At 33.8% G+C, this 26,657-nt stretch overlaps 2 protein-coding genes and 1 long non-coding RNA gene across 3 annotated transcripts; all 3 read left to right on the top strand.

Annotated features, from left to right (window-relative positions):
• Nucleotides 1–2,979: 2,979 nt before the first annotated feature.
• LOC124451431 lies at nucleotides 2,980–8,187 on the top strand. Its single transcript, XM_047002046.1, has 5 exons — nucleotides 2,980–3,803; nucleotides 4,641–4,964; nucleotides 6,589–6,771; nucleotides 6,854–7,009; nucleotides 7,163–8,187. The coding sequence occupies exons 1-5, from the start codon at nucleotides 3,060–3,062 to the stop codon at nucleotides 7,724–7,726; spliced, it is 1,971 nt and encodes a 656-aa protein (XP_046858002.1). The 5' UTR covers nucleotides 2,980–3,059; the 3' UTR covers nucleotides 7,727–8,187.
• Nucleotides 8,188–12,714: 4,527 nt separating this feature from the next.
• Nucleotides 12,715–17,033, top strand: LOC124450841. The gene is made up of 5 exons (XM_047001503.1): nucleotides 12,715–13,537; nucleotides 13,969–14,292; nucleotides 14,845–14,985; nucleotides 15,066–15,221; nucleotides 16,834–17,033. The coding sequence occupies exons 1-5, from the start codon at nucleotides 12,797–12,799 to the stop codon at nucleotides 16,957–16,959; spliced, it is 1,488 nt and encodes a 495-aa protein (XP_046857459.1). The 5' UTR covers nucleotides 12,715–12,796; the 3' UTR covers nucleotides 16,960–17,033.
• Nucleotides 17,034–19,679: 2,646 nt separating this feature from the next.
• Nucleotides 19,680–21,394, top strand: LOC124450842. Its single transcript, XR_006950224.1, has 2 exons — nucleotides 19,680–20,843; nucleotides 21,042–21,394. It is a non-coding gene; the product is annotated as an uncharacterized LOC124450842 (long non-coding RNA).
• The last annotated feature ends 5,263 nt before the right edge of the window (nucleotides 21,395–26,657 follow it).

Consider the following 26,657-nt stretch of genomic DNA (forward strand, 5'->3'; position numbering starts at 1 on the left):
AAAAAGGATTTGTGTTTTGTTTTTGGAGCTTCGTAGCTAGTTCGTACAAGTTATTTTACACTTCTGCATATTGGCCGTGTGTTTACATTGCGTGGGAAAAACTGGACTCTACTGCCATCAAAATTTCGACTGACGTAGCTGTCCATTGATTTTAATTCAATCAGTGCTGCCAGATTGTGAACAAAGTTCATAGATTTATGAACTTTTGATTTTTATTTTGAATCTTTGTGAACCAAACACAATTTTGTGAACATTTCATGAACCTTAACTAAAAATTAAAAACTTTTTATGAACTTATCAGTTATAAAGGACAAGCTTGTTTACAATGAATATACACTGGTTTAGAGATTCGAGACAAACCATAATTCATTCTTCAATGTTGATGTGAAGATAATTTTTCTTCTGTGAATGCAATCAAAACTAAAGGAAGAAATAGGTTGCCCACAAAGTCAGTGTGCGCTATTCTAAAAGTTAAGCAAGGAGTGTAAGAGTCAGCCAGTCAAATATTCTACTTCGACCAGTGCTTTACGTCGTATGACATCCGACATTCTTTATGCTCAAAGACTTTGACTCAAGCGAAGAATCTGAATCGAACTAAATAACTGTTTTTCATTGTTATTTTTTTTTTGTTATTTTGTACAAATGTGCAATGTGCATCAATATAAATTTACATTTAACTTATTTCATTCATTTGGTGCAAACTACGCAATTTTTGTTGATTAGTGAACATTGATGGATAATATGTGAACTTTTGAACATGCGGACATGAACTTATTTAAAATTCATCTGGCAACACTGAGTTCAATGTTCCCGCATGGCCAAAGAAAAAATGCAATAAAAATATGTAAACATGCCTATGTAAACACGTATTAATATGTAAACATGGATGTAAACTGCAGTAGACAAGTGAAAAAGTTTGCATATCCACTGCAACATTTAATAAGCCAAAAAGCCTCTTCTTAAACATATCTTCAAATGCACTAAGAAACTTTGTGTTTAGTTAAAAAAAGTTTTATCTAAGTAGAAAATGTCGCTATACAAGTTCAAATAGCAAAGTGATTTCATAAAAGCACTTAAAATTCCAAACAATATATAACACTTAATTCCGTTTGAAGATTTTTGATGCAGTTATAAATTCCGAAACTGCAAATACAGTACATCAAAAGGATCATGATTAAAAGTAGCCCAAGTTGAGCTATTTCCTTTATAAACTTTAAGCATGTCGGAATCATCAGTGTACAATTTAGCACAAACTATCATTTGGAGTAATCAGAAATACATGCTGAAGGTTTCGTAAGGGGGTTCAATCTTCCTCAAGTCGTCTTAGTGAAGGATGGCTACTGTGGTGATGACGAAAGAACGACATTTGGTAGAGATCAAATATTGACACTACATCAACTTCGGGAAACAAATAAAATCGTTCGTCAAACAGCAAAAGAAATGTTATACTTTTGCCGTCAAAATGTGAAGTCAAAGCACAAGTGTTGTCGATGAATTTCAAGAATGTATACATAACAACAAAGCAGTTAATTGTAATATATAGAAAGGTTAAATATGTAAAAGTGTTCAAAGATGCACAAAAATGTAATTGTCAAATGTAATTGTACACTTTTGCACATTGGCTGTGTGTTTATATTGCTTGGAAAGAAATGGGCTATACTGGAATCAAAATTTCCACTGACGTGCCTTCCATATAGTTTAGTTCAATAATTCCCGCAAAGCAAAAAAAATTCAATAAAAATATGTAAACATGCTGCAGTAGACTTGTAAAAAAAATTTGCATGTCCACTCAAACATTTAATGAGCCGAACAGCCTCTTCTTAAATATATCTTCGAATGCATTAAGAAATTTCGTTTTAGATAAAAAAAGTTTTATCTAAATAGAAAATGTCGCTTTACAAGCTCAAGTAGAAAGACTTCCACAGGAGCGCTTCAAAGTTCAAACAATTTGCAGCATTTACTTCCGCAGCAGGTTTTTGATACAGTTATAAATTCCTATAGCGCAAATACAATACACGTCAAAAGAACTATAACTTAAAGTAGCATATTAAGCCACTTCCTTCAAGAAATTTAAGCATGTCGGAGTCATCAGAGTACAAAGTAGCACAAACTATCATTTGGAGTAACCAGAAGTATTTACTGAAAGAATTCGTAAAGACTTTCAATCTTTCTCAAGTGGTGTTAGTGAAGGATGGCTACTGTGGCGAAAAGGAAAGAACGACGTTTGGCAGAGATCAAATTTTGACACTACATCAACTTCGGGAAACTAATAAAACTGTTTGTCAAACAGCAAAAGGAAAATTTATACTTTTGCCGTCAAAATGTGAAAAAAATTCAATAAAAATATGTAAACATGCTGCGGTAGACTTGTAAAAAAAATTTGCATGTCCACTCAAACATTTAATGAGCCGAACAGCCTCTTCTTAAATATATCGTCGAATGCACTAAGAAACTTTGTTTTAGATAAAAAAGTTTTATCTAAATAGAAAATGTCGCTTTACAAGCTCAAATAGAAAGACTTCCACAGAGCGCTTCAAATTTCAAACAATTTGCAGTATTTACTTCCGCAGCAGGTTTTTGATACAGTAATAAATTCCTATAGCGCAAATACAATACACGTCAAAAGAACTATAATTTAAAGTAGCATATTAAGCAACTTCCTTCAAGAAATTTAAGCATGTCGGAGTCATCAGAAAGAATTCATAAAGACTTTCAATCTCCCTCAAGTAGTCTTAGTGAAGGATGGCTACTGTGGCAAAGACGAAAGAACGACATTTGGTGAAGATCAAATTTTGACACTACATCAACTTCGGAAACGAATAAAATTGTTTGTCAAACATCACAAAATACATAAAGAAAGTTTTGCAATTGCTTAAGACTCTCACAAGATTATTTAAAAATCCAAACAATTTAGATCATTTGTTTCCGGTTTTTGCAACATAAGACACAGGTAAATTTCAATAGTCTATAGATAATACACATTAAATGAACTTAATTTAAAATAGCCAAACTCGATCACATAGATCGCTACATGATTTCCGTCGAAAGTTATCATAAGCATGTCTGTATCATCAGACTATAAATTGGCGAAAATTAAAATCATTTGGAGTAACCAAAGGTATTTACTGAAAGAATTCGTGGAGACTTTCAATCTCCCCCAAGTAGTCTTAGTGAAGGATGGCTACTGTGGCGAAGATGAAAGAACGACGTTTGGCAGAGATCAAATTTTGACACTACATCAACTTCGGGAAACTAATAAAACTGTTTGTCAAACAGCAAAAGGAAAATTTATACTTTTGCCGTCAAAATGTGAAGTCAAAGCACAAGTGTTACCAATGAATTTCAAGAATGTATACATATCTGCAAAGCAGTTAATTGAAACATATAAAAAGATAAAATATGTAAGGGTGTTGGATGTTGGTAAAAATTGGTGCAATGATCCGAAAAATTTATTGCAAGGAAACGATACACTTGAAATTAAAAAAATCGAGCCGAATGGAACAGGATTCCATTGTAAAAATTTATCTGCAAGTCACGACTCGTACGTACCGTCATTCCACGTAGCAAAGTTTGTCCCTTTGTCAGACCCAAAGTACTACACACTGGCGGAGATTAAAGCAAAGTATGGCTTCCCAGCTAAAATATGGTTCACAGATGAAGGCAATAATGACGTAACTTTTTCCTCGCCCGATTCAAGACATTCCAAAACAAATTTATATCAATTGGAGCAACTGACAGTTGTTGGAGAAATCCAAGAAAACGATGTGATTGTCACTACAGTATGTTCAAGCCTGGAAGAAAAGGTTGGTGATACATTAGCTGTGATTGATTATAAATAAACGTACATTTAAATAGACCAACTTACGTAGAATCAAAATATTTGAACAGAACATGTCATTAGTTGTCTACCCAATATATTAGAAAGGGCTTCAAATTTCATAAAATAATACGGTTAGTCTTGTCAAAACGTTTTTGTGAGAGAAAATTGTTGATGAATAAACAAGTCTGTGAATCAAACACTCTGGGATAACAATATAAATTGTGCGCCCGTTAATTCCATAGAAAATATATCAATTAAAATTCATTAAAAGATATGTATTCTTCATACAAATAATTATACACTTCACATGTAAAGTGCTCCTGTCAGCAAAATCTTTTTATTTACAATATAAAAACTAGGTGTAATGTCTAAAGTATTGGTAAAATTTGGTCAAATCGTTTTTTGTCATGGCAGTTTAAATTAGCTTTTCAATGGACCTATCTTGTCCGTTGTAGCATGAAGTCTGGCTTCTGCCAAATTATGACGTCATCCCAGGTAGTTAGTGCATAGATATTGTATTGAGAATCCCTTGCATGACGTCACAAAGGTAAGTCGCTCCGGAGTTTTCCTACAACGGACAAGGTCCATTAAAAGGAGCACTTAATCCAACTTTTTAACAGTATTAAAAATGGAACAATTCAACAGACTTTTTTCACTGATACGTTGGAAATCACACCTAAAGTTAACATCGCAATTAAAATTTTTTTCTGAAAGGGGCACTTTAATTTTACATACAACCCACAACCGACTCATCATTAAACACTATATGTAGTCAGTGCTTTTTTAAACAAATTCCTATCAATACATTATTCTACTATAGATTTGTCTGAACATTCCGACAAAAGTCGACATCAAAGTTACAGTTGCTGAAGGATTTCTCAAAGGTAGCAAGACATATGCCACAGTTGTTAAAACTTTGGACAAAGAGCTATACAAGACTGATCTCAATGCATTTAAAGACCTGGACGTTTATCAACATGTTCATGCCGTAAAGAAACATATGCAGGACAGTACAGTTATAATCAGGGAAGCATCTTCGGAAGACATCGAGCGTGCACGTCAGCAATTGCAAAAACACGAAAAAATAAAGACTGATAAAGTACCAAAGCTTCAATCTAGCACTTCATCAATGTCTTACGACACGGTATTTATGTTTGTTTATTTTTTCGACAAGTGCAAATATTTTTTCATGTTTGTGTGATACTGTAAACAAAACAACTATGATCATTTTTGCTTTAGAGGAGGGTAATAATTTTAGAGCTATAGAACACAATATAATCATGAAAAGAAATCCCTCTTTCATCGTCAGAAAACAAACATATCATCGTTTATATGACGTATCAATCATGAGCAATGTAACTGTATACACTCATATCATTGCTCATCCATAATGAACAACGTAATCTTCAAATGCACACACTCATATCATTACTTATCTATAATGACAACGTAATCTTCAAATGCACACACTCATATCATTACTTATCCATAATGAACAATGTAATCTTCAAATGCACACACTCATATCATTACTTATCCATAATGAACAATGCAATCTTCAAATGCACACACTCATATCATTACTTATCCATAATGACAACGTAATCTTCAAATCCACACACTCATATCATTATTTATCCATAATGAACAATGTAATCTTCAAATGCACACACTCATATCATTACTTATCCATAATGAACAATGTAATCGTTAAATGCACACACTAATATCATTACTTATCCATAATGAACAATGTAATCTTCAAATGCACACACTCATATCATTACTTATCCATAATGAACAATGTAATCTCCAAATGCACACACTCATATCATTACTTATCCATAATGAACAATGTAATCGTCAAATGCATACACTCGTATCATTACTTATCCATAATGAACAATGTAATCCTCAAATGCACACACTCGTATCATTCCTCATCCATAATGAACAATGCAATCTTCAAATGCACACACTCATACCATTACTTATCCATAATGAACAATGTAATCTTCAAATGCACACACTCGTATCATTACTTATCCATAATGAACAATGTAATCCTCAAATGCACACACTCGTATCATTCCTCATCCATAATGAACAATGCAATCTTCAAATGCACACACTCATATCATTACTTATCCATAATGAACAATGTAATCTTCAAATGCACACACTCATATCATTACTTATCCATAATGAACAATGTAATCGTCAAATGCATACACTCGTATCATTACTTATCCATAATGAACAATGTAATCCTCAAATGCACACACTCGTATCATTCCTCATCCATAATGAACAACGCAATCTTCAAATGCACACACTCATACCATTACTTATCCATAATGAACAATGTAATCTTCAAATGCACACACTCATATCGTTACTTATCCATGATGAACAATGTAATCGTCAAATGCATACACTCGTATCATTACTTATCCATAATGAACAATGTAATCTTCAAATGCACACACTCATATCATTACTTATCCATAATGAACAATGTAATCGTTAAATGCACACACTAATATCATTACTTATCCATAATGAACAATGTAATCTTCAAATGCACACACTCATATCATTACTTATCCATAATGAACAATGTAATCTTCAAATGCACACACTCATATAATTACTTATCCATAATGAACAATGTAATCCTCAAATGCACACACTCGTATCATTCCTCATCCATAATGAACAACGTAATCTTCCACACAAATTCAAACCAATGTTTCTTCATTACTTAGACAAGTGTTGCGCAGAAGTCAAAACAAAAAAAATCGAAAAAATCTGATGATTTACCACATAGTACGACAGGAATTTACACAACAAGAAGTGAAAAGCTACCGAATTTACATAGTGCGGACAAGTATACTTCCTTAAATCCTCACTATTATTCAACAATCAACGACGCTTATGAAACTCTACAGGTAACATAACAAGAAAACATTTGAGAGCAACATCATTTATCCTCCAAACCACTCTCTTACATTTTTATATCTTCATCAATAGCCAAAACAAGAATCTTTAACAAAAATAAGAGAAATACAAAAACCAAAATCTCTACAAGGAACAAACTCAGAAGATGGAAATTACGCTGTCTTTGAAAAAGATTTCACAGAAGATAAACATTCATATGAATATATTGAACACAAAAAACTGCACAAGGTAAGGTACACAACCAGCTTTGAAAATAATTTTTTTTTCATACTTTAGCTTGTCTGGCGAGAATCTTTATCATTAGCTGGAGGAGATTGATCGCATGATCACATAAAATGCGCTTTTCTAATAATCTATTTCATTCCCATTTTTATTGCTAAGACTGACATTCCATCAAAAGTACCAAGGAAACCAAAGAATTTGGAGATGTGGCAAAAACGAACAGAAACCGATGGATCACAAAACTATCCAGGGAAGCCGACAATGCCAAAAAAATCAGATGTCCGTCGCAAAGGATATGGCAACAAATCAGATATTCAAAAAATGCCTTTGCCACCGCTGCCAGTAAAGTTACCCACAATTATCCCACCAAATCAAACGAAGGAAGATGACAAAACAGTTGAATACAAGACTGCGTTCTCCACAAACATCTCCTCAACAAACATCCCCTCTAATACCCCAGACGAAAACGACAAAGAAGCAATATACGAGGCGATATCACGATATCCTCAAGATCTGTCCAGTTTAAGTGTAGCAGACGTCAGTCGATTACTGAAATATTTAGGATTGAAAGATTATGTTGAAACATTTGAAAATGAGATGATCGATGGATCAATGTTGATGACTATGGATGCGAAGTCTTTGGAGTTTCTAAACGTAAATAGTTTTTATTGTAATAAGTTGTTGCGTTTTATTGGTGGCTGGCGTCCTTATATTGGTAAATAAAAAACTCTTCAGTGTTGGGTAGTTAAGTTAGCGGTTGAATATTCATGTTAAATCTAATTTTTCATACGACTATTTAAATAGAAAAGAGTATATTTTGGACGTGTTTTAGACTGTTCGAGTAGTTTCCCAGTCCTCCATGTTCGTAGAAAAACCATGCTAACAGTAAAAAAATCACGGTAATTTTATGTTCTGTTGAACATTAGTACTTTAAGTTACATATTCGTGGATGTAGATCGTCCAGGTTAGAAGAGTCCTGAGAAGGCCTGTTGTTGTGACGTTTCGAAAACCTTAGCGGTAATCATCTTCAAAGTCAACACCATTTACTTTGAAGTAAGTTTCGACGAAAACACATTATAACTGCATAATCAACTGACATACAAAAGCCACCATCATATTATATTTATCAGATCATGTCATATAAACAATAAATTAAAAGTAAATAAATCAACAAATAAAATCAAGTGTAGTTTGATATAAGAAGTTGTTTTTCTGTAATTCACTGTAAAGTTGCAAGTTGCAACTGAACTTTGGTTAATTTATTTCTCCTAGTGTAACTTAAACTTTCTTAACTATATCAATGTCTTATCAAAAGTGCTGTTCAGATACGGATTATATATGTTCGGTTTTATACGCGAAACATAAAAATACTTTTTTGCCTTTTGAGAAAAGATCTCCTCTTTATATAATCACACACGGTGGGATAAACAAACAACTCAAATTTATGTCCCAAACTTAAATATTTTCAGCAATTCCAAAATCCGTCCTACTTAATAAATGTTATGTTCTGGTCTTGTAAAGTTTCAAACTAAGCATTTTTGGTTTTAATAATGATGATGCATAATAAAGATAATGTTGATAATTATTATGACATTTAATATAACATGATTTATTAATTAAAATACTGTCATTATTAACATTGTTCCTTAGCCAAATATTGAAAGAGAAAATACAACATACAAGTTTCAAATCCTTTCTAGTAGCTATTATTTTTTAGCAATTTTTTTTTTCTTTTGCGTGTATAGGTCGCTGTTGTCCTCAAGACACTTTATAAAAAGAACAAGAATGTACTCGTTATATGATGCTTTTTGATTAAAAGAAATAAATTGATTTGAACTATATGAAGTGCCTCTCAACATGTTTAATTTCGTTTATTAGCTACGAAATTAATAACTATAAATTCCTGTTAAATATTTATCATCTTTTTTACTATTTCTTGTGTTTATTATCCTTTTGGATGTCATTTTAAAGAATTGATGATGATGATGACGATGACGAGCTTTAGGAGTTGAATTGGACATTAGTGAATACTTCAGAGTTCCCGAAGACAGCAATTCAATTTCATTAGTACAGAAGAAACAAGGTTTTGCATTAAAGTTAGCAAAAAAGAAAATACGAGACATTACACTGTTTCTGCTTTAACTTTGCCGGACAATGTAAAAAAAAAATGGACAGCAAATTGTAGCAAATATTTGCTCTGCCACGAAACAAGGATTGTCAAAAACCAATGACCAAATCTTTTTCTCAAAGTTGGGCGGACGGTCACGAATTGCATAATGCTACAATATCACAGCTCTGTTAAAGAAAAACAATTTGTTGTAGAGCAATGATAATTGTAGCATAACGAAAGAAAAAATCAAATAAAAACATGTAAATTTACCACAGTAAATTAATGACAACTCGAGTTTCAATTCCATAACAACATCATGCTCAATGAAACGTTAAAGATAAAAATAATGTAAAATGTTAAAATTTCTGAAAGCAAGTTCACAAATAGATCAATATTCATAACTGGTTAAGATATCTTTACCTCATAGAAAATCATTTGCTATTTTTATCTTATTATTATTCTCTAATGTTTCCTTTGCTTAATGCAACTGCACAAGCATGCGCAAACCTCCTAATTATAATTTATACTCAAATCAACATTGCAGATGAAGGAGTTTGACAAAATTACGTAATAAGCTTGAGCGAAATGGAAACTATGTAGGCCCTTCATGTGATGCTTTATGTCAAAAACAATCCCCTATCATAGATTGGAAAGATTGACAATGAAAATTATGACAATTCTATTTCATAAGTGACACAATTTATACCTTTTATAATGTAACGAGGATGCTAATTTATAAATAGTTGACCAAATACTTTTCAACAATTTTTTTTAATTTTCCAGAAGACCATGTATTACCTAAAGCTAGACTCTGTGACGAAATCAATTGGTAACTTTGGCGTCAAACTTTGCGGGCAGTATTTTCCCACACTAATTGAAAAAGTTGGACAAACAAACGATTCTTTAATACATGCTAGATTAATGTAGCAGTATTTTATTAAACTCCGAGAGATTTTTGCATTGTTCAGCCTTAAACATTTGTAGCAAATTTGTTCAAAAAATTTAAAGAAACGAAGATGCCCGAGTTAAAAAAGTATCTTCAAGATCGCAGAGTTTCGGTTAATAGTTATCTAAAAGCAGGTCATGTAGCAATAGCTTGTGCTGTTGAAAATAAGAAACTGTCGGTACAACGTATTATTACCGAACAAGAAGAAAAACTAAACATAAGCCGACGCTTATTGATAGATGCATAAAATTGCCCGATCCTTTCACAGTTAAAGCAGTCAACGACTTTCAGAAGTGTCCACCGTTTGGTTTATTTGACATTTTTAACCATCTCATTTTCCAATCATCTGACAGCGACAAGCAAAAAGGTCTTGCTGCTAATAAGTTATACGAAGATTACAGGTTATTTTACGTGGTTATGTCGAGTTTTTTTGGCTTACAATCATAAAGAAACCTGTGTGCATTTGTTTGTCGGCAAAGTCAAACCACAAATGAGGGACTGAACAAAAGATGGGAAAGAGTTCTATGATTTGTGGTTTCTTCCAGATGGAAAAGGGACAAATAGAGGAACTGTTGCCTATTGTCTGTGCTTGCGTGGAAGAGACGGTGACTGCAAGCATATTGCAACTCCAATGTATTCACTTGAAGACCTTTTAAAGACAAAAGATGAAAATAGTGTAACTAGTGGTCCATGTCAATGGACTAGAAAACCTAAACCTGAAACAAATCCTTGTGATTTAAGGAAACCGGTTATTGTGTGAAGCAGAAAAAGGTCAGCAGCTCTTAAAAGTCAGCAACATGATGTAGAAGCATGCAGAAAGATATTTCGAAGCTAAACTTTTTCTCAATATATTGATTATGACCCGCGTCATCTAATTCCATTCCATTCCTCCTACTTCTGACCAACAAAAATCTGTAGCAAACTCGATGCAACTTCTGAGTGCCAAACCAGTTATATTAAATATACTAGATCGTCAACTGCAGAGAGATGAAGACCTCCTAAAGAGGAAGAAAGATATTTGTGCAGAAGACTATTTTCAAAAAGGAATAATGGAACAAAAAGTAATGTGAAATATGAAAGAAATTGAAAATGCAAAAGAAAGAATTTTTTGCAAGAAAGTCGCTTACAAAAAAAAACCGTGGCAGTGCAAATCGTGGTTTGTACACGAAACTGGATTTGTGACGGCCTCAAAGGCAAAAGATGTCTACACAATACAAATTGTCTGTTAAAAACAACAAAAAATTGTGTTAAAAATTGTTGAAAGAATTTTTGAAACAAAGAAGCCACTTATCACAAAATAACGAATGCAGATAATTGCCTTAATCCATTACACTGGGGTTAAAACAAAAAGACAGTGCAAGAAAATTTTAATACAGTGTTGAATCTAAGAAAGACAACCAATTGAGCTTGATTTCAACGGGCTTAACGATTTCAAGAACATTGCCATTCCTTGGAGCTAGTCCTGACAACACCACTCAAGGGAAATTTCAATCCCCATGCCAAATAGTCGTTGTTGAGTACAAGTGCCCGTGGACACATAAAAACATAGACCCTAGACAAGCATTCATGAAGCCAGAAATTTGCAGTGATTTGGACATTGGAATTTTTTTCATTGAGGAACAACTCAAGATAGTATTGAAAAGTTCAAACTCTGATGCTTGTTATTGAATTGAAGCTGTGTCATTTTGTTTGGTGAACAAGAAAAGGAATTTTTTATAACCCCACAAGTAGAATCCCTCTTTTTCTATAGAAATCATACCCAAAGTACAAACATTTTGGCTAACCAATGTGGTACCACAAATGATGAAGAGACTAAATCTCTCCTTATTGTCAGGTTAGCACAAATAAAGCAAATGCTTTCAAAGTAAGATCAAATTCTAATACTATATGTCTATGAGTGTTGCATATAAGAAAAATATGATGGTATAAATGAGGGTGATATTCAGAAGATGATAAATAGAGAGTCAGCCAACGATTCAGGTGTGTAAATTGATTAGACTAAATGCTTTTACAAATAGTTGCCATGGCTTTAAATACTTTCAGTAACAGAAGTTCTTTATATAATTGGATTTTGTTTATTTTGCTATAGATAAAGAACATATGTCCGTTAAAAAGTTGCCAGAAGAGTACACGCATTCGGAAAAAATGACATCTGGATTAATACCTGTAATGCACACGTATGGTTATGATGTTTATGAAGACATTGTTACACTTAAAGTCGGGGAATGTATAAATGATATCATACTATATTTCTCATGCTTAGGTTGCTATTTGTGTTTTAGTAAACAATTTGACAAAAAAGCACCAGTTGAGGAAAGCCTAGAATTTTCCTTTTAATCCTATTTACAGAGAGAATTGCTGTAAGTGGCAAGGATTCCCGCAGAGTCAAAGAAAAAATTAAATAAAAATATGTAAATAAATACTGCAGTAGACAAGTGACACAAATTTGCATGTCCACTCAAACATTTAATGAGCCAAATAATCTCTTCTTCAAATGCACTAAGAAACTTTCTTTTCATTTAAAAAAAGTTCTATCTCAATAGAAATACATTATACAAGTTTAAACAAAAAAGACTTTCATAGGAGCACTTAAAATTCCAAACAATTTGTGCTATTTAACTTCCACTTGCAGATATTTGATACAGTTATAAACTCCTGTAGCCTTATACAATACACGTCAAAAGAACTTTGATTAAAAGAAGCTCAAGTTGAGCTACTTCCTTCAAGAAATTTAAGCATGTCGGAATCATCAGAGTACAAATTAGCACAAACTATCATTTGGAGTAACCGGAAATATTTGCTGAAGAAATTCGTACAAAGTTTCACTCTTCCTCAAGTCGTCTTAGTGAAGGATGGCTACTGTGGCGAAGACGAAAGAACGACAATTGGCAGAGATCAAATTTTGACACTACATCAACTTCGAGAAACGAATACAATCGTTTGTCAAACAGCGAAAGAAAGATTTATACTTTTGCCGTCAAAATGTGAAGTTAAAGCGCAAGTGCTGCCGATGAATTTCAACGATGTAAGCATGACAATGAAGCAGTTAATTGAAACATATAAAAAGATAAAGTATGTAAGAGTGGTGGAAGTTGGTGCAAATTGGAGCGATGATCCGAAAAGTTCATTAGAAGAAAACGATACACTTGAAATAAAGAAAATCGAACAGAATTCAGTCGGATTCAGATGTAAAAATTTATCAGCCAATCATGACGCCTTCATATCATCAAACGACTTAGCTAAGTTTGTACCTCTGTCAGACCCAAAGTACTACACTTTGGCCGAGATTAAAACAAAATTTGGCTTCCCAGCTAAGATATGGTTCACAGATGAAGGCAATAATGACGTAACTTTTTCCTCGCCTGATTCAAGACATTCCAAAACAAGTTTATGTAAATTAGAACGACTGACAGTTGTTGAAGAAATTCAAGAAAATGATTTAATTGTTACCACAGTATGTGCAAGTCTAGAAGAAAAGGTTGGTGATACGTTAGCTGGTATTGATTATAAGATAGCTATACATTTAAACGGACAAGCTTAAGTTTAAGACAAATAATTGTACAGAACATGTCCTATGAAAGTTCACACAATATATTGCACATGATCTTCAAATTTTAGAAGTGTGCAGTTAATTTTGTCAGTATGCTTTTCTGAGTGCATTTCCTGATGAAAGAATAACTCTATGAAACTTTAAGTTATAACATATGTTCATTGAAAGAATTGTATCGTTTATATTATGCAACAAATCTTTAAATTAGCGAATCAAAGGGTGAACAATTCATGAATACCATAACAAATTAAAAATAAATTTTACATCTTTGAAGATGGATTTTATATATAATATAACCGGCTCATCATAAAACGCTCTGTGGAGTCAATCTTACTTTAAACAACTTCCTATCAAAATAGGTTTGCCTGAACGTTCCAACTGAACTCAACATCAAAGTTACAGTAGCTGAAGGCTTTCTCAAAGGTAGCAAGACCTATGCCACAGTTGTGAAAACTTTGGACAAAGAGCTATACAAGACTGATCTCAAAGCATTTAAAGACCTGGACGTTTATGAACATGTGCATGCCGTAAAGAAACACATGCAAGACAGAACAGTTATAATAGGGCGAGCGTCTTCGAAAGTCGCCGAACATGCCCGGCAGCAGTTGCAAAAACATGAAAAAACAAAGAGTGATAAAGCACCAAAAGCACAAGCCAGATCTTCATCAATGTCAGGAAATATGGTAATTACGTTTATGACATTAAATACCGCAAATATCTTTAAAGTTTTAAGTTTGTGGGTAGGCATTGAGGTCATTTTAACATTAGGGAAGGTCAATAATCTTTTCCCCGTAGAAAACTAATAGAATCATGATAAATTATCCCTCTTTCATCCTTAAGAAAACGAACATCACTAATCCACTCATATCACTACTGATCCATAATGATTAACGTAATCTTGAAATGCACACACCTATATCATTACTTATCCATAATGAGCAATGTAATCTTCAAATGCACACTCATATCATTACTTTCCCTAATAAACAATTTAATCTTCAAATGTATACACTCATATCATTACTTATCCATAATGAACAATGTAATTTTGAAATGTACACACTTATATCATTACCTATCCATAATTAACAATGCAATCTGGACATGCACACGCTCATATCATTACTTATCCATCATTAACAATGCTACCTTGACATGCATATACTCATATAATTTCTTATCCATAAAGATAAATCTAATCTTAAAACTAAAACTTCTGCTTTTTTATTATTAAGACTCCACCAAATGTTGCGCCGAGGTTAAAACCAAAAAAATCGACAAAATCTGATAATTTACCGATTTTACAAGATGAGGACAATTATACTTCCTTAGATCCTACCTATTCATCAGTCAATGACGCTTACGAACCTCTCCAGGTAACTAAACAAGAAAACACTTCAGTGCAATGTCAGTAATATCTCGTATCTCTCTCTTACATATATATTTTCATCAATAGCCAGTTAGTGGATCTTTAATAAACATAAAACAAGGGCAGAATACAAAACCTGGAAAGGAAACGAACTCAGAAGATAGAAAATATGCTGTCCTAGTAAAAGATTCAAGTGAAGATAAGCATTCGTACGATTATATTGAACCTGAAAGACTCCGTAAGGTAACACAACCAGCTTTATTTATTGATAAAATCTTTTTCACCTTTACTCATCATGCGACAGGCTTTATCGACAATTATAAAATACACATAATGAAACGCGTGCGCTCATTGGTCTAGAGCTGTGTTTGCATAAGCCTGTGTAAACACACTAAACATCTTTTATTCCTTAACTGGAGCAGGCATTCGTGAGATCTTATAAAAATCACACATCCTCTACGACTATAAATGTTAATTGTGCCATGACATGGTCTTAGTTCACATCCTCTACGACTATAAATGTTAATTGTGCCATGACATGTTCTTAGTTCACATCCTCTACGACTATAAATGTTAATTGTGCCATGACATAGTCTTAGTTCACATTCTCTACGACTATAAATGTTAATTGTGCCATGACATGGTCTTAGTTCACATCCTCTACGACTACAATAGTTAATTGTGCCATGACATGGTCTTAGTTCACATCCTCTACGACTATAAATGTTAATTGTGCCATGACATAGTCTTAGTTCACATCCTCTACGACTACAATTGTTAATTGTGCCGTGACATGGTCTTAGTTCACATCCTCTACGACTATAAATGTTAATTGTGCCATGACATAGTCTTAGTTCACATCCTCTACGACTACAATTGTTAATTGTGCCGTGACATGGTCTTAATTCACATCCTCTACGACTATAAATGTTAATTGTGCTATGACATAGTCTTAGTTCACATCCTCTACGACTATAAATGTTAATTGTGACATGACATGTTCTTAGTTCACATCCTCTACGACTATAAATGTTAATTGTGACATGACATAGTCTTAGTTCACATCCTCTACGACTACAATTGTTAATTGTGCCGTGACATGGTCTTAATTCACATCCTCTACGACTATAAATGTTAATTGTGCCATGACATGGTCTTAGTTCACATCCTCTACTACTATAAATGTTAATTGTGACATGACATGTTCTTAGTTCACATCCTCTACGACTATAAATGTTAATTGTGCCATGACATGGTCTTAGTTCACATTCTCTACGACTATAAATGTTAATTGTGCCATGACATGTTCTTAGTTCACATCCTCTACGACTACAATAGTTAATTGTGCCATGACATGGTCTTAGTTCAAATCCTCTACGACTATGAATGTTAATTGTGCCATGACATAGTCTTAGTTCACATCCTCTACGACTACAATTGTTAATTGTGCCATGACATGGTCTTAGTTCACATCCTCTACGACTATAAATGTTAATTGTGCCATGACATGGTCTTAGTTCACATCCTCTACGACTACAAATGTTAATTGTGCCTTGACATAGTCTTAGTTCACATCCTCTACGACTATAAATGTTAATTGTGCCATGACATAGTCTTAGTTCACATCCTCCACGACTACAAATGTTAATTGTGCCATGACACGGTCTTAGTTAATATCGAAAACGTTGTAAAATTTTCTATGATGACAACATTACAACACATGATTTTGCATGATAGTCAATGGTTCTAAATGCTCTTACACAATCCAATATGATCTTATATATTCTTACACAATTTATAACATGAAATGTAGTTTTGTAATAATTCATTTCTTTGCCATTTTTTTATTGCTAAGACTGATACTCCACCAAGAGTACCGAAAAAACCAAAGAACTTGGAGATGTGGCGACAACGAACAGAAACCGATGGAGCACAAAAAAATCACGTGATATCGCACGAGATATCACTGCAGCGAGGTTAGCGCGTGAGGTTAGCACAAAGTTAGCAGGGAAGAAACAGTTTCTTAATTCAATTTCTGTATTAGGCGAAATGCGTAATCCTGTCATATCATCAAGTGATAAGGAAGTGTTTTCTTTTGAAAATGAGCAATCATCAGATAAAAAGAACATTTTTGATGGTGGACGTCATGAAAAGATGGACATAAGACAAGATGCAGATATTTTCGAAATACTCGATGCAGTACTGGTGAATGTCCAGCAAACTACGTCTCTCCGTACCAAAGCCACCAGACCTGTATTGATAAATCGCAGTGATTCATTGCATGAACAAGGTAAGTTATTCAAAAAGCCTGAGTAGGAGTTTGTGACGTTATATGGAATTGTAAGCATAGACGTAGCTATGACGTAGTTTAGCGTAGCTATGACGTAGCTATGACGTAGTTTATACCGTGGACTTTGGACGGTAGTCCGCGTACTAAAGCTGCATATCTAATAAAGGAAAGAATTTAAGGTATGGAAAGCGGTTGAGGGATCCAATATGGATACAATTACAATTGTACCAAATAATAATGGTTCTGTGAACTCTGAAGGAAAAATGGAAATTGAAATAATGAGGAAAACTGATAGTGAGGCTACTGAGAACTGAGGAAACTAATGAGAACCAATATGAGGCTAACCAATAGTGAGCCTACCTTAGATACCGAGGTAACCAGTCAGAGACTAGATAAATGTAATGATAGTACTAGCTAAATTCTGAGGTAACCAATAATGAGGCTAGCCTAGATACTGAGGTAACCAATAGTGAGGCTAGCCTAGATAACGGAAACTGATTGAGGCTAGATAACCAATAGTGAGGCTAGCCTAGATACTGCGGAAACTGATAGTGAGGCTAGCCTAGATAATGAGGTAACCAATAGTGAGGCTAGCCTAGATACTGCGGTAACTGATAGTGAGGCTAGCCTAGATACTGAGGTAACCAATAGTGAGGCTAGCCTAGATACTGCGGTAACTGATAGTGAGGCTAGCCTAGATACTGCGGTAACTGATAGTGAGGCTAGCCTAGATAGTGCGGAAAATAATAGTGAGGCTAGCCTAGGTACTAAGGAAACTAATAGTGAGGCCAGCTGAAGTTTTGCGACTGCTAAAATTTTAATTGCCTTCCCTAATTTTGAAAAAATTGTTACTGCTCAACAATTATTCAACATTTCTTCATAGAATTTAATTTGAAAAGCCAATTTCTTGATGAACATTACAACATTAAAAAAGACGTACATGAAAAATTTAAAAGGTATGTTTAGGAATGGGCAAAACAAAATTCTCTTTTTCATCTTATTTGGTAGCTGCAAGATAGGAAAAATGGATATATGAATGTATAATGAAGGTTTATAGATACTTATAGGCACATTGTTTTTAATTTAGATTCTTTATCCTATTTCTCATTCTATTATAAAGCATATCGTGGATATGTGGCAACTATGGAACAGTTAAAAAAAACAAAGTTATACCATATCCTCATTTGTATATCACAGTTGATGGTGATGAAGTGAAATCCGATGAAGATTTAAAGAAACAAATTGACAAGATATTTAAATGGGAAGCATCAAAATTCATTGAAATCAGACGTAAACCTTACAAAAAACCAAAGATTCGATATTTATCAAACTTCTGCGCTGTTCAAAAAAATGATACACCAAATCCAATGCAAAGACCGAATGATGTTTTTATGGCAAACCAATCTACCAGTGGCTCTCATGGTACAATGACAATGTTCTGTGGCAAAAACAATAGGTATTACGCCTTGACATGCGCACATGTTGCTTGTGGCGCAAGTGACATGGTAGACAGTGCATTGGCTTTTAACCAGAAAAAAGACTTTTTGGCAATTCGCGATGCCGTTAAACACCTTAATGAAGGTACAGCTCATTTTTACAAACTACCAAAAACTAAGAAAGAAGTTAAACTTCCCTCTTTTCCTAATGGCGTGGTTGGTCATTTTGACGGAGAAGTTGATATTGTGAGAATTTTCATCGGTGGTAAACGTTATTTTCAGTATCTTGGAGGAGATGACATGGAATGTTTTGCCTTGAATTTAGATTTAGCAAATGAAGAACTTTACAAAAGAATCGAAAATGGGGATGAATCTGTGAAAGTTCGTACAGATTATCATAACATTGGATTTATAAGTGAACGTTGTTGTTCTCACTTGACAAAGTCTTCAAATGGAAAAGAGAGGGAAATCATTTTTCAAAATGCAGTGAAAGTCAAAAGTAATTCACAATTTCTAGAAAATGGGGACTCTGGTGTACTTATTTATTTTTTTGATAAACAAAAAAATCTGCAGCCATTTGCATATGGTGTATGTGAAATAGATGATGATGATGATGATATCGATGATGGTGAGTGTGGTTATGGTGAAGGTGGTAAAATTGATGATGATGATGGTGGTGATGGTGGTAATGTTGATGATGATGATGGTGGTGATGGTGGTAATGTTAATGATGATGATGGTGGTGATGGCGGTAAAATTGATGATGATGATGGTGGTGATGGTGGTAATGTTGATGATGATGATGTTGGTGATGGTGGTAATGATGATGATGATGTTGGTGATGGTGGTAATGTTGATGATGATGGTGGTGATGGTGGTAATGTTGATGATGATGATGGTGGTGATGGTGGTAATGTTGATGATGATGATGGTGGTGATGGTGGTAATGTTGATGATGATGATGGTGGTGATGGTGGTAGTGTTGATGATGATGGCTATGGAGGTGATGATGGTGGTGATGATGAAGGGGGTGGTGATGATGATGATGGTGATATTGAATGTGATGGTGGGAGTGATGGTGATGGTGATAATGTGATATTTAAAGGTCCACTTATGAAGACCTTCATATGTTTGAAATTAGACAAAGCTTTAACTGCTGTTGAATTGGACGATTGTGAATACTTCAGATCAGAGGTCTAAACAGCAATCCAATGTCATCGGAACAAGACCAAACAATAACACAGATTTTTACTAATATTGACATGAAATAATGAATGGATAATAATGCTGTATAGATATTTATAATTGTATTGTTTTTAGTTGCTTTATCTTATTTCATATTCTATTTTAAAGTTTATCGTGGATATGTTGGAACTATAGAACAGTTATAAAAAACAAAGTTATATCATATCGTCATTTATATATCACAGTTAATGCTGTTGAGCAAGAAGTTTCAAATACCGAGTTTTTCAGGCAGAATTTGGATATCCTACGGAGAGAGAAACTTGCTGTCCATTACCTTAAACAATAAACAATTTATGGCAACTTTATCCTGACAACGTCGTTCAGGTAATAATGTGGAATTGTAGAAATAAAAGTATTTCAAAGCGGTTACGTGTGAATTAGAATTTTCACTGTCAATTAAAGTAATACCAATTCATCACAAATGGAATAGTTATCATTTTAATCGATTTTTTTAAGAGTTGAAATTTTATAGACACTTGATTTGTCTAGGATTGCATCGACATTCAAGATATGGATGAGACATCTTTAACCACGAAAAAAGAATCACCTGATATCAAACGATATCGTACATGTCAACGTATAAAAGACTTCTCAATTGAGGACGTCTGTTCACTGTTCAGGGACTTTTTAACAAGTTAAAAATCCATCATTTAGTGGATAGTTCTATTCCGGGCTTTAGGCACGCCCTGATATCCATAATATCCCCCTGCCCCAAAATGCAACATACATAATGACAACGTCAAATTTGCATTTTAAGACACTCTCTGTTAATGTGAACTGTTTTAACACGGCAGTATCATTACATGTATATAGTTGTAGATATTCTAGGTTATCACATGTATATAGATGTAGATATTCTAGGTCATTACATGTATATAGATGTAGATATTCTAGGTCATTACATGTATATAGATGTAGATATTCTCGGTCATCAAATGTATATAGATGTAGATATTCTAGGTCATCACATGTATATAGATGTAGATATTCTAGGTCATTACATGTATATAGATGTAGATATTCTAAGTCATTACATGTATATAGATGTAGATATTCTATGACATTACATGTATATAGATGTAGATATTCTAGGTTAGTGTAGTTCTGCGAAGAACTGTTGATGTTGATGTTGATTCTAGTGTGAACTGTAATGTGAACTCTTTAACAAAGAACAGGTTGATGGAAAGATCTTCCAAGAAGACGACGAACAAATGTTAAAATATCACTTCAAAATGACTTTTTTTCCTTTGGTCAAATTAAAGAAAGCAATGAGCGAAAATTGGAGACACGAAACCCTAGATGAAAAAGATATTGAAGGACCATAAGTGCAAAATTATGTTTTTACTGGTATGCATACAATTCAGAAATTTTTATAACTTTTATAACTTTTAATATCAAGAATTGCGATGCAATTGTAAATAAATTTCCTTATAGTTAAAACCAAATTGCTGTTGGAAGAGATAATAGCGGTTTTCTAGCTTGAGTGTGGATTTTTATGAGTTTTGTTTAATTGGCACGCTACACACAATTGAAATAAAGTAGTTCACGCCTTAATTTTTTATGAAAGTTATTTCATTACCGCGAAACCTAACAAAATGCTAAACTGCTTTTAATGAGCACACATGCAGCCATCATGGATAGTGCAAAGCAAAGGATTTGTAAAATAACGTCTCAGAATTCAGTGGCAACCATGTAGTTTTCATTTTTCATTATTTATGACGTTTGATTTTAATCAAACAAAATGATAGGCCTCATCAAAAAAGGGGAGTAATGAATTTTTGTTATTCGTAGTATGTTGATGTCTGACGTCATGACCTGAACATTATTTTGGTGATACAAATACAATTCAATGTCGGAATGAACGAAATTTTCATAAAATACGAAAACTCCACATGATGTCGTAATGCAAGCAATGTTTTAAAAGTGAAATAGAAAGGTTTTCCAAAATTTTCTAACGAAAGGAGAACTGCATTTCATACATACATAGGCAGCAATTGCAACCATTTAGGAATACTTGTTTAAATTTAATACATACATAATACATGCACAGTATCTAATCACTTGCTTGTGAACTGACAACACTTTTTCTTGAGTTGTATTCAGGTATACCAAATACGCAAAAGTTGATTTCGTTTAAACTACTTTTTTCAAACGCAGATTAAGCGCGGTTTTTATAGGAGTTCCAAAGAAACGTCGTTATCCAAAGGAGATGCTCTCCAACTGACATCGATAGTGTTAGAGAAAGCAACGGTAGAAGAATTCTTTAAACAACGGCAGATAGAATACATCAAAATAGAAACGTCATTAAAAATGGAAGACGAAATGCTAAATACATTACAATGGACTGAAGATTCATACTCCTTACAAAATTTTGTTAACGTTTTTTCACTTCCACAAGTCGTAAAAGTTATTCGTGGTTATGATGGTGGTGAACACAGCGCTACCATTGGTTATGGAGTTGTTCTTACGCTCCAAGCTATAAAAGAGTCAAGAATACTCCAAGATGAAGATAACGAAATAGAAAGGTTTGTCTTTAATGAATTGAAACGAAAGCATGGTGCTACTTTCCCAAAGATTAGTTTTTGATTCCATCTTTTGTACTTTAGCGTAGGTTGGAGCAAAGCGAGTTCAGTAAATTCTATAAATTCTAGTCTTCCCCCCTTCAGGTTTGTTTTTCTGGCGGCCGTGTTTGAAAAGATAAACATACTGTGTTAAACGTTTTATCAATGTGTCTGACTGCATCGTCACACTAAAAAAATCTTTCACTGTGTTCCCTTATTAAATTGGAGTTTATAAGCTTGAACTCTTTTCTATTACTGATAAGGTTTAGTTACTATTGTTGTGATAGGCAAAAAATAATCATACATAAATATATATTAAGAAATAATTGACAAAAATAAAATGCGCGGACGGTAAACAGTCATTGTATCACAAAGTTAAATTTGCATTCATTGTGAGTAGTTAAATTTTATATCTGTCGTCCACTGTAATATAATAACTCATTACATACTATTTTCTGTTTTGAATTTAAAACTTTAAACACGTCATTAATGTTGCTTTGAATGTTGGTAGATAGATGTACAAGGTCCGTGTCCCCCTCCCTCCCCTCCCAAAGAAAACTAAACCTTTAAAAATTAATTATGTATTCGCTGAAATTATTATGCACAATAAAGTAATTAGCATTCTCAAGCAGTTTATTGAGCTTGACAGTTCTGCACCTCTATGATTTCATGGTTTGTTCGTTATTCATTAAAACAAAACATGTTAAAAGTACTTTCAATACGTCACACACTGACTAAGCAAAAAATTTGTGAAATCAAAGCGACGTTAATTGAGTTGTAACAGCCACAAAAACGTTATCCTCTATTCTATAAGATATAACAAACATGGACAAGCGAGCGTGCTACTAAATTAACCTGGAGGAACAAATACAGCTAAATTTTATATTTTATTTTAATGCATACATAATTATATATGCAGGTCCTATTTTCTTCAGGACCACCATGAATAACTTTGTTGATCTGCTCATGCCAGGATTTATTTGTCTTCTTTTACATATACCTCATTGAAACGAAGTCCTTATCTCACCGTTATTGCCACTACAGTAAACAGTGACGTGCTGTTAAAATTTTGTCTTGCAATACCAAAGGACATAGACATCGATATTGTTGTTGCTGATGGCTTCGATAATGGTGCAAAGCATTACACAAACATTGTAAATAAACTAAATGATCGTTTTGATGTCAATCAAGGAATACATCATCGATAAATCGATATTATTATCAAAACGTGACGATAAAGAGGAGCTGGATGTGGTTGATATGCCTACTTTACCTCCACAACGAGTGGGAAATCCGCTTGAAGCAAGAAAAGGGAATCATATACAAAATGAGATTTCCAAGAAATCCCCTGGCTCACTTTTAAGTGGTGGAGAATCTCTGATTAATCGTGGATCAACGGACATTGGACATTGGTGAATACTTCAGAGTTCCGGAAGACAACAATTCAATTTCATTAGTACAGAAGAAACAAGGTCTTGCATTTAAGTTAGGAAAAAAGAAAATACGAGACATTATACTGTTTCTGCTTTAACTTTGTCGGACAATGTAAAAAAAAAATGGACAGCAAATTGTGGCAAATATATGCTCTGCCACGAAACAAGGATTGTCAGAAATCAATGACCAAATCTTTTTCTCAAAGTTGGGCGGACGGTCACGAGTTGCATAATGCTACAATATCACAGCTCAGTTAAAGAAAAACAATTTGTTGTAGAGCAATGATATTTGTAGCATAACGAAAGAAAAAATCAAATAAAAAGATGTAAATTTACTACAGTAAATTAATGACAACTCGACTTTCAACATCCATGTCAACATCATGCTCAATGAAACGTTAAAGATAAAAAATAATATAAAATATTAATATTTTTGAAAGCGAGTTCACAAATGGATCAATATTCATAACTGGTTAAGATATCTTTACCTCATAGATAATCATTTGCAATTTTTATCTTATTATTATTCTCAAATGTTTCCTTTGCATAATGCAACTGCACAGGCATGCGCAAACCTCCTAATTATAATTTATACTCAAATCAACATAGCAGATGAAGGAGTTTGACAAAATTACGTAATAAGCTTGAGCGAAATGAAAACTATGTAGGACATTCATGTGATGTTTTATGTCAAAAAACATCCCCTATCATAGATTGGAAAGATTGACAATGAAAATTATGACAATTCTATTTCATAAGTGGCACAATTGATAATTTTTATAATGTAACAAGGATGCTAATTTATAAATAGTTGACCAAATACTTTTTAACCATTTTTTTTAATTTTCCGGAAGGCCATGAATTACCTAAAGCACGACTCTGTGACGAAAACAATTGGTAACTTTGGCGTCAAACTTTGCGGGGAGTATTTTCCCACACTAATTGAAAAAGTTGGACAAACAAACGATTCTTTAATACATGCTAGATTAATGTAGCAGTATTTTATTAAACTCCGAGAGATTTTTGCATTGTTCGGCCTTAAACATTTGTAGCAAATTTGGTCAGACATGGATAACGCCGATCTTGAAATAAACTTAAAGAATCGAAGATGCCCGAGTTAAAAAAGTATCTTCAAGATCGCAGAGTTTCGGTCAATAGTTATCTAAAAGCAGGTCATGTAGCAATAGCTTGTGCTGTTGAAAATTAGAAACAGTCGGTACAACCTATTATTACCGAACAAGAAGAAAAACTAAACATAAGCCGACGCTTATTGATAGATGGCATAAAATTGCCCGATCCTTTCACAGTTAAAGCATTCAACGACTTTCAGAAGTGTCCACCGTTTGGTTTACTTGACATTTTTCACCATCTCATTTTCCACTCATCTGACAACGACAAGCAAAAAGGTCTTGCTGCTAATAATTTATACAAAGATTAAAGGCTATTTTACGATGGTTATGTCGAGTTGTTGTTGACTTACAATGATAAAGAAACCTGTGTGCATTTGTTTGTCGGCAAAATCAAACCACAAATGAGGGACAGAACAAAAGATGGGAAAGAGTTCTATGACTTGTGGTTTCTTCCAGAAGGAAAGGGGGCAAATAAAGGAACTGTTGCCTATTGTCTGTGTTGCGTGGAAGAGACGGTGACTGCAAGCATATTGCAGCTCCAATGTATTCACTTGAAGACCTTTTAAACACAAAAGATGAAAATAGTTTAACTAGTGGTTCATGTCAATAGACTAGAAAACTTAAACCTGAAACAAATCCTTGTGATTTAAGGAAACTGGTTGTTGTGTGAAGCAGAAAAAGGTCAGCAGCTCTTAAAAGTCAGCAACATGATGTAGGAGCATGCAGAAAGATATTTCGAAGCTAAACTTTTTCTCAATATATTGATCATGACCCGCGTCATCCAATGGATTCCATTCCTCCTACTTCTGACCAACAAAAATCTTTAGCAAACTCGATGCAACCTCAAGTGCCAAACCAGTTATATTGAATATACTAGCTCGTCAACTGCAAAGAGATGAAGACCTCCCAATGAGGAAGAAAGATATTTGTGCAGAAGACCATTTTCAAAAATGAATAATGGAACAAAAAGTAATGTGACACATGAAAGAAATTGAAAATGCAAATAAAAGAACTTTTTGCAAGAAAGTCGCTTACAAAAAAAAAACAACCCATGGCAGTGCAAACCATGGTTTGTACACGAAACCAGATTTGTGACAGCCTCAAAGGCGAAAGATGTCTACACAAGACAAATTGTCTGTTGAAAAGAGCAAAAAATTGTTTTAAAGATTGTTGAAACAATTCTTGAAACAAAGAAGCCACTTATCACAAAATAACGAATGCAGATAATTGCCTTAATCCATTACACTAGGGTTGAAACATAAAGGCAGTGCAAGAAAATTTTACTACAGTGTTGAATCTAAGAAAGACAACCAATTGAGCTTGATTTCAACGGGCTTAACGATTTCAAGAACATTGCCATTCCTTGGAGCTAGTCCTGACAACACCACTCAAGGGAAATTTCAATCCCCATGCAAAATAGTCGTTGTTGAGTACAAGTGCCCGTGGACACATAAAAACATAGACCCTAGACAAGCATTCATGCAGCCAGAAATTTGCAGTGATTTGGACATTGGAATTTTTTCATTGAGGAACAACTCAAGATAGTATTGAAAATTCAAACTTCGATGCTTGTTATTGAATTGA

The sequence above is a fragment of the Xenia sp. Carnegie-2017 genome, unplaced genomic scaffold (genome assembly GCF_021976095.1).
Source record: "Xenia sp. Carnegie-2017 unplaced genomic scaffold, XeniaSp_v1 HiC_scaffold_24, whole genome shotgun sequence".
Lineage (NCBI taxonomy): Eukaryota > Metazoa > Cnidaria > Anthozoa > Malacalcyonacea > Xeniidae > Xenia > Xenia sp. Carnegie-2017.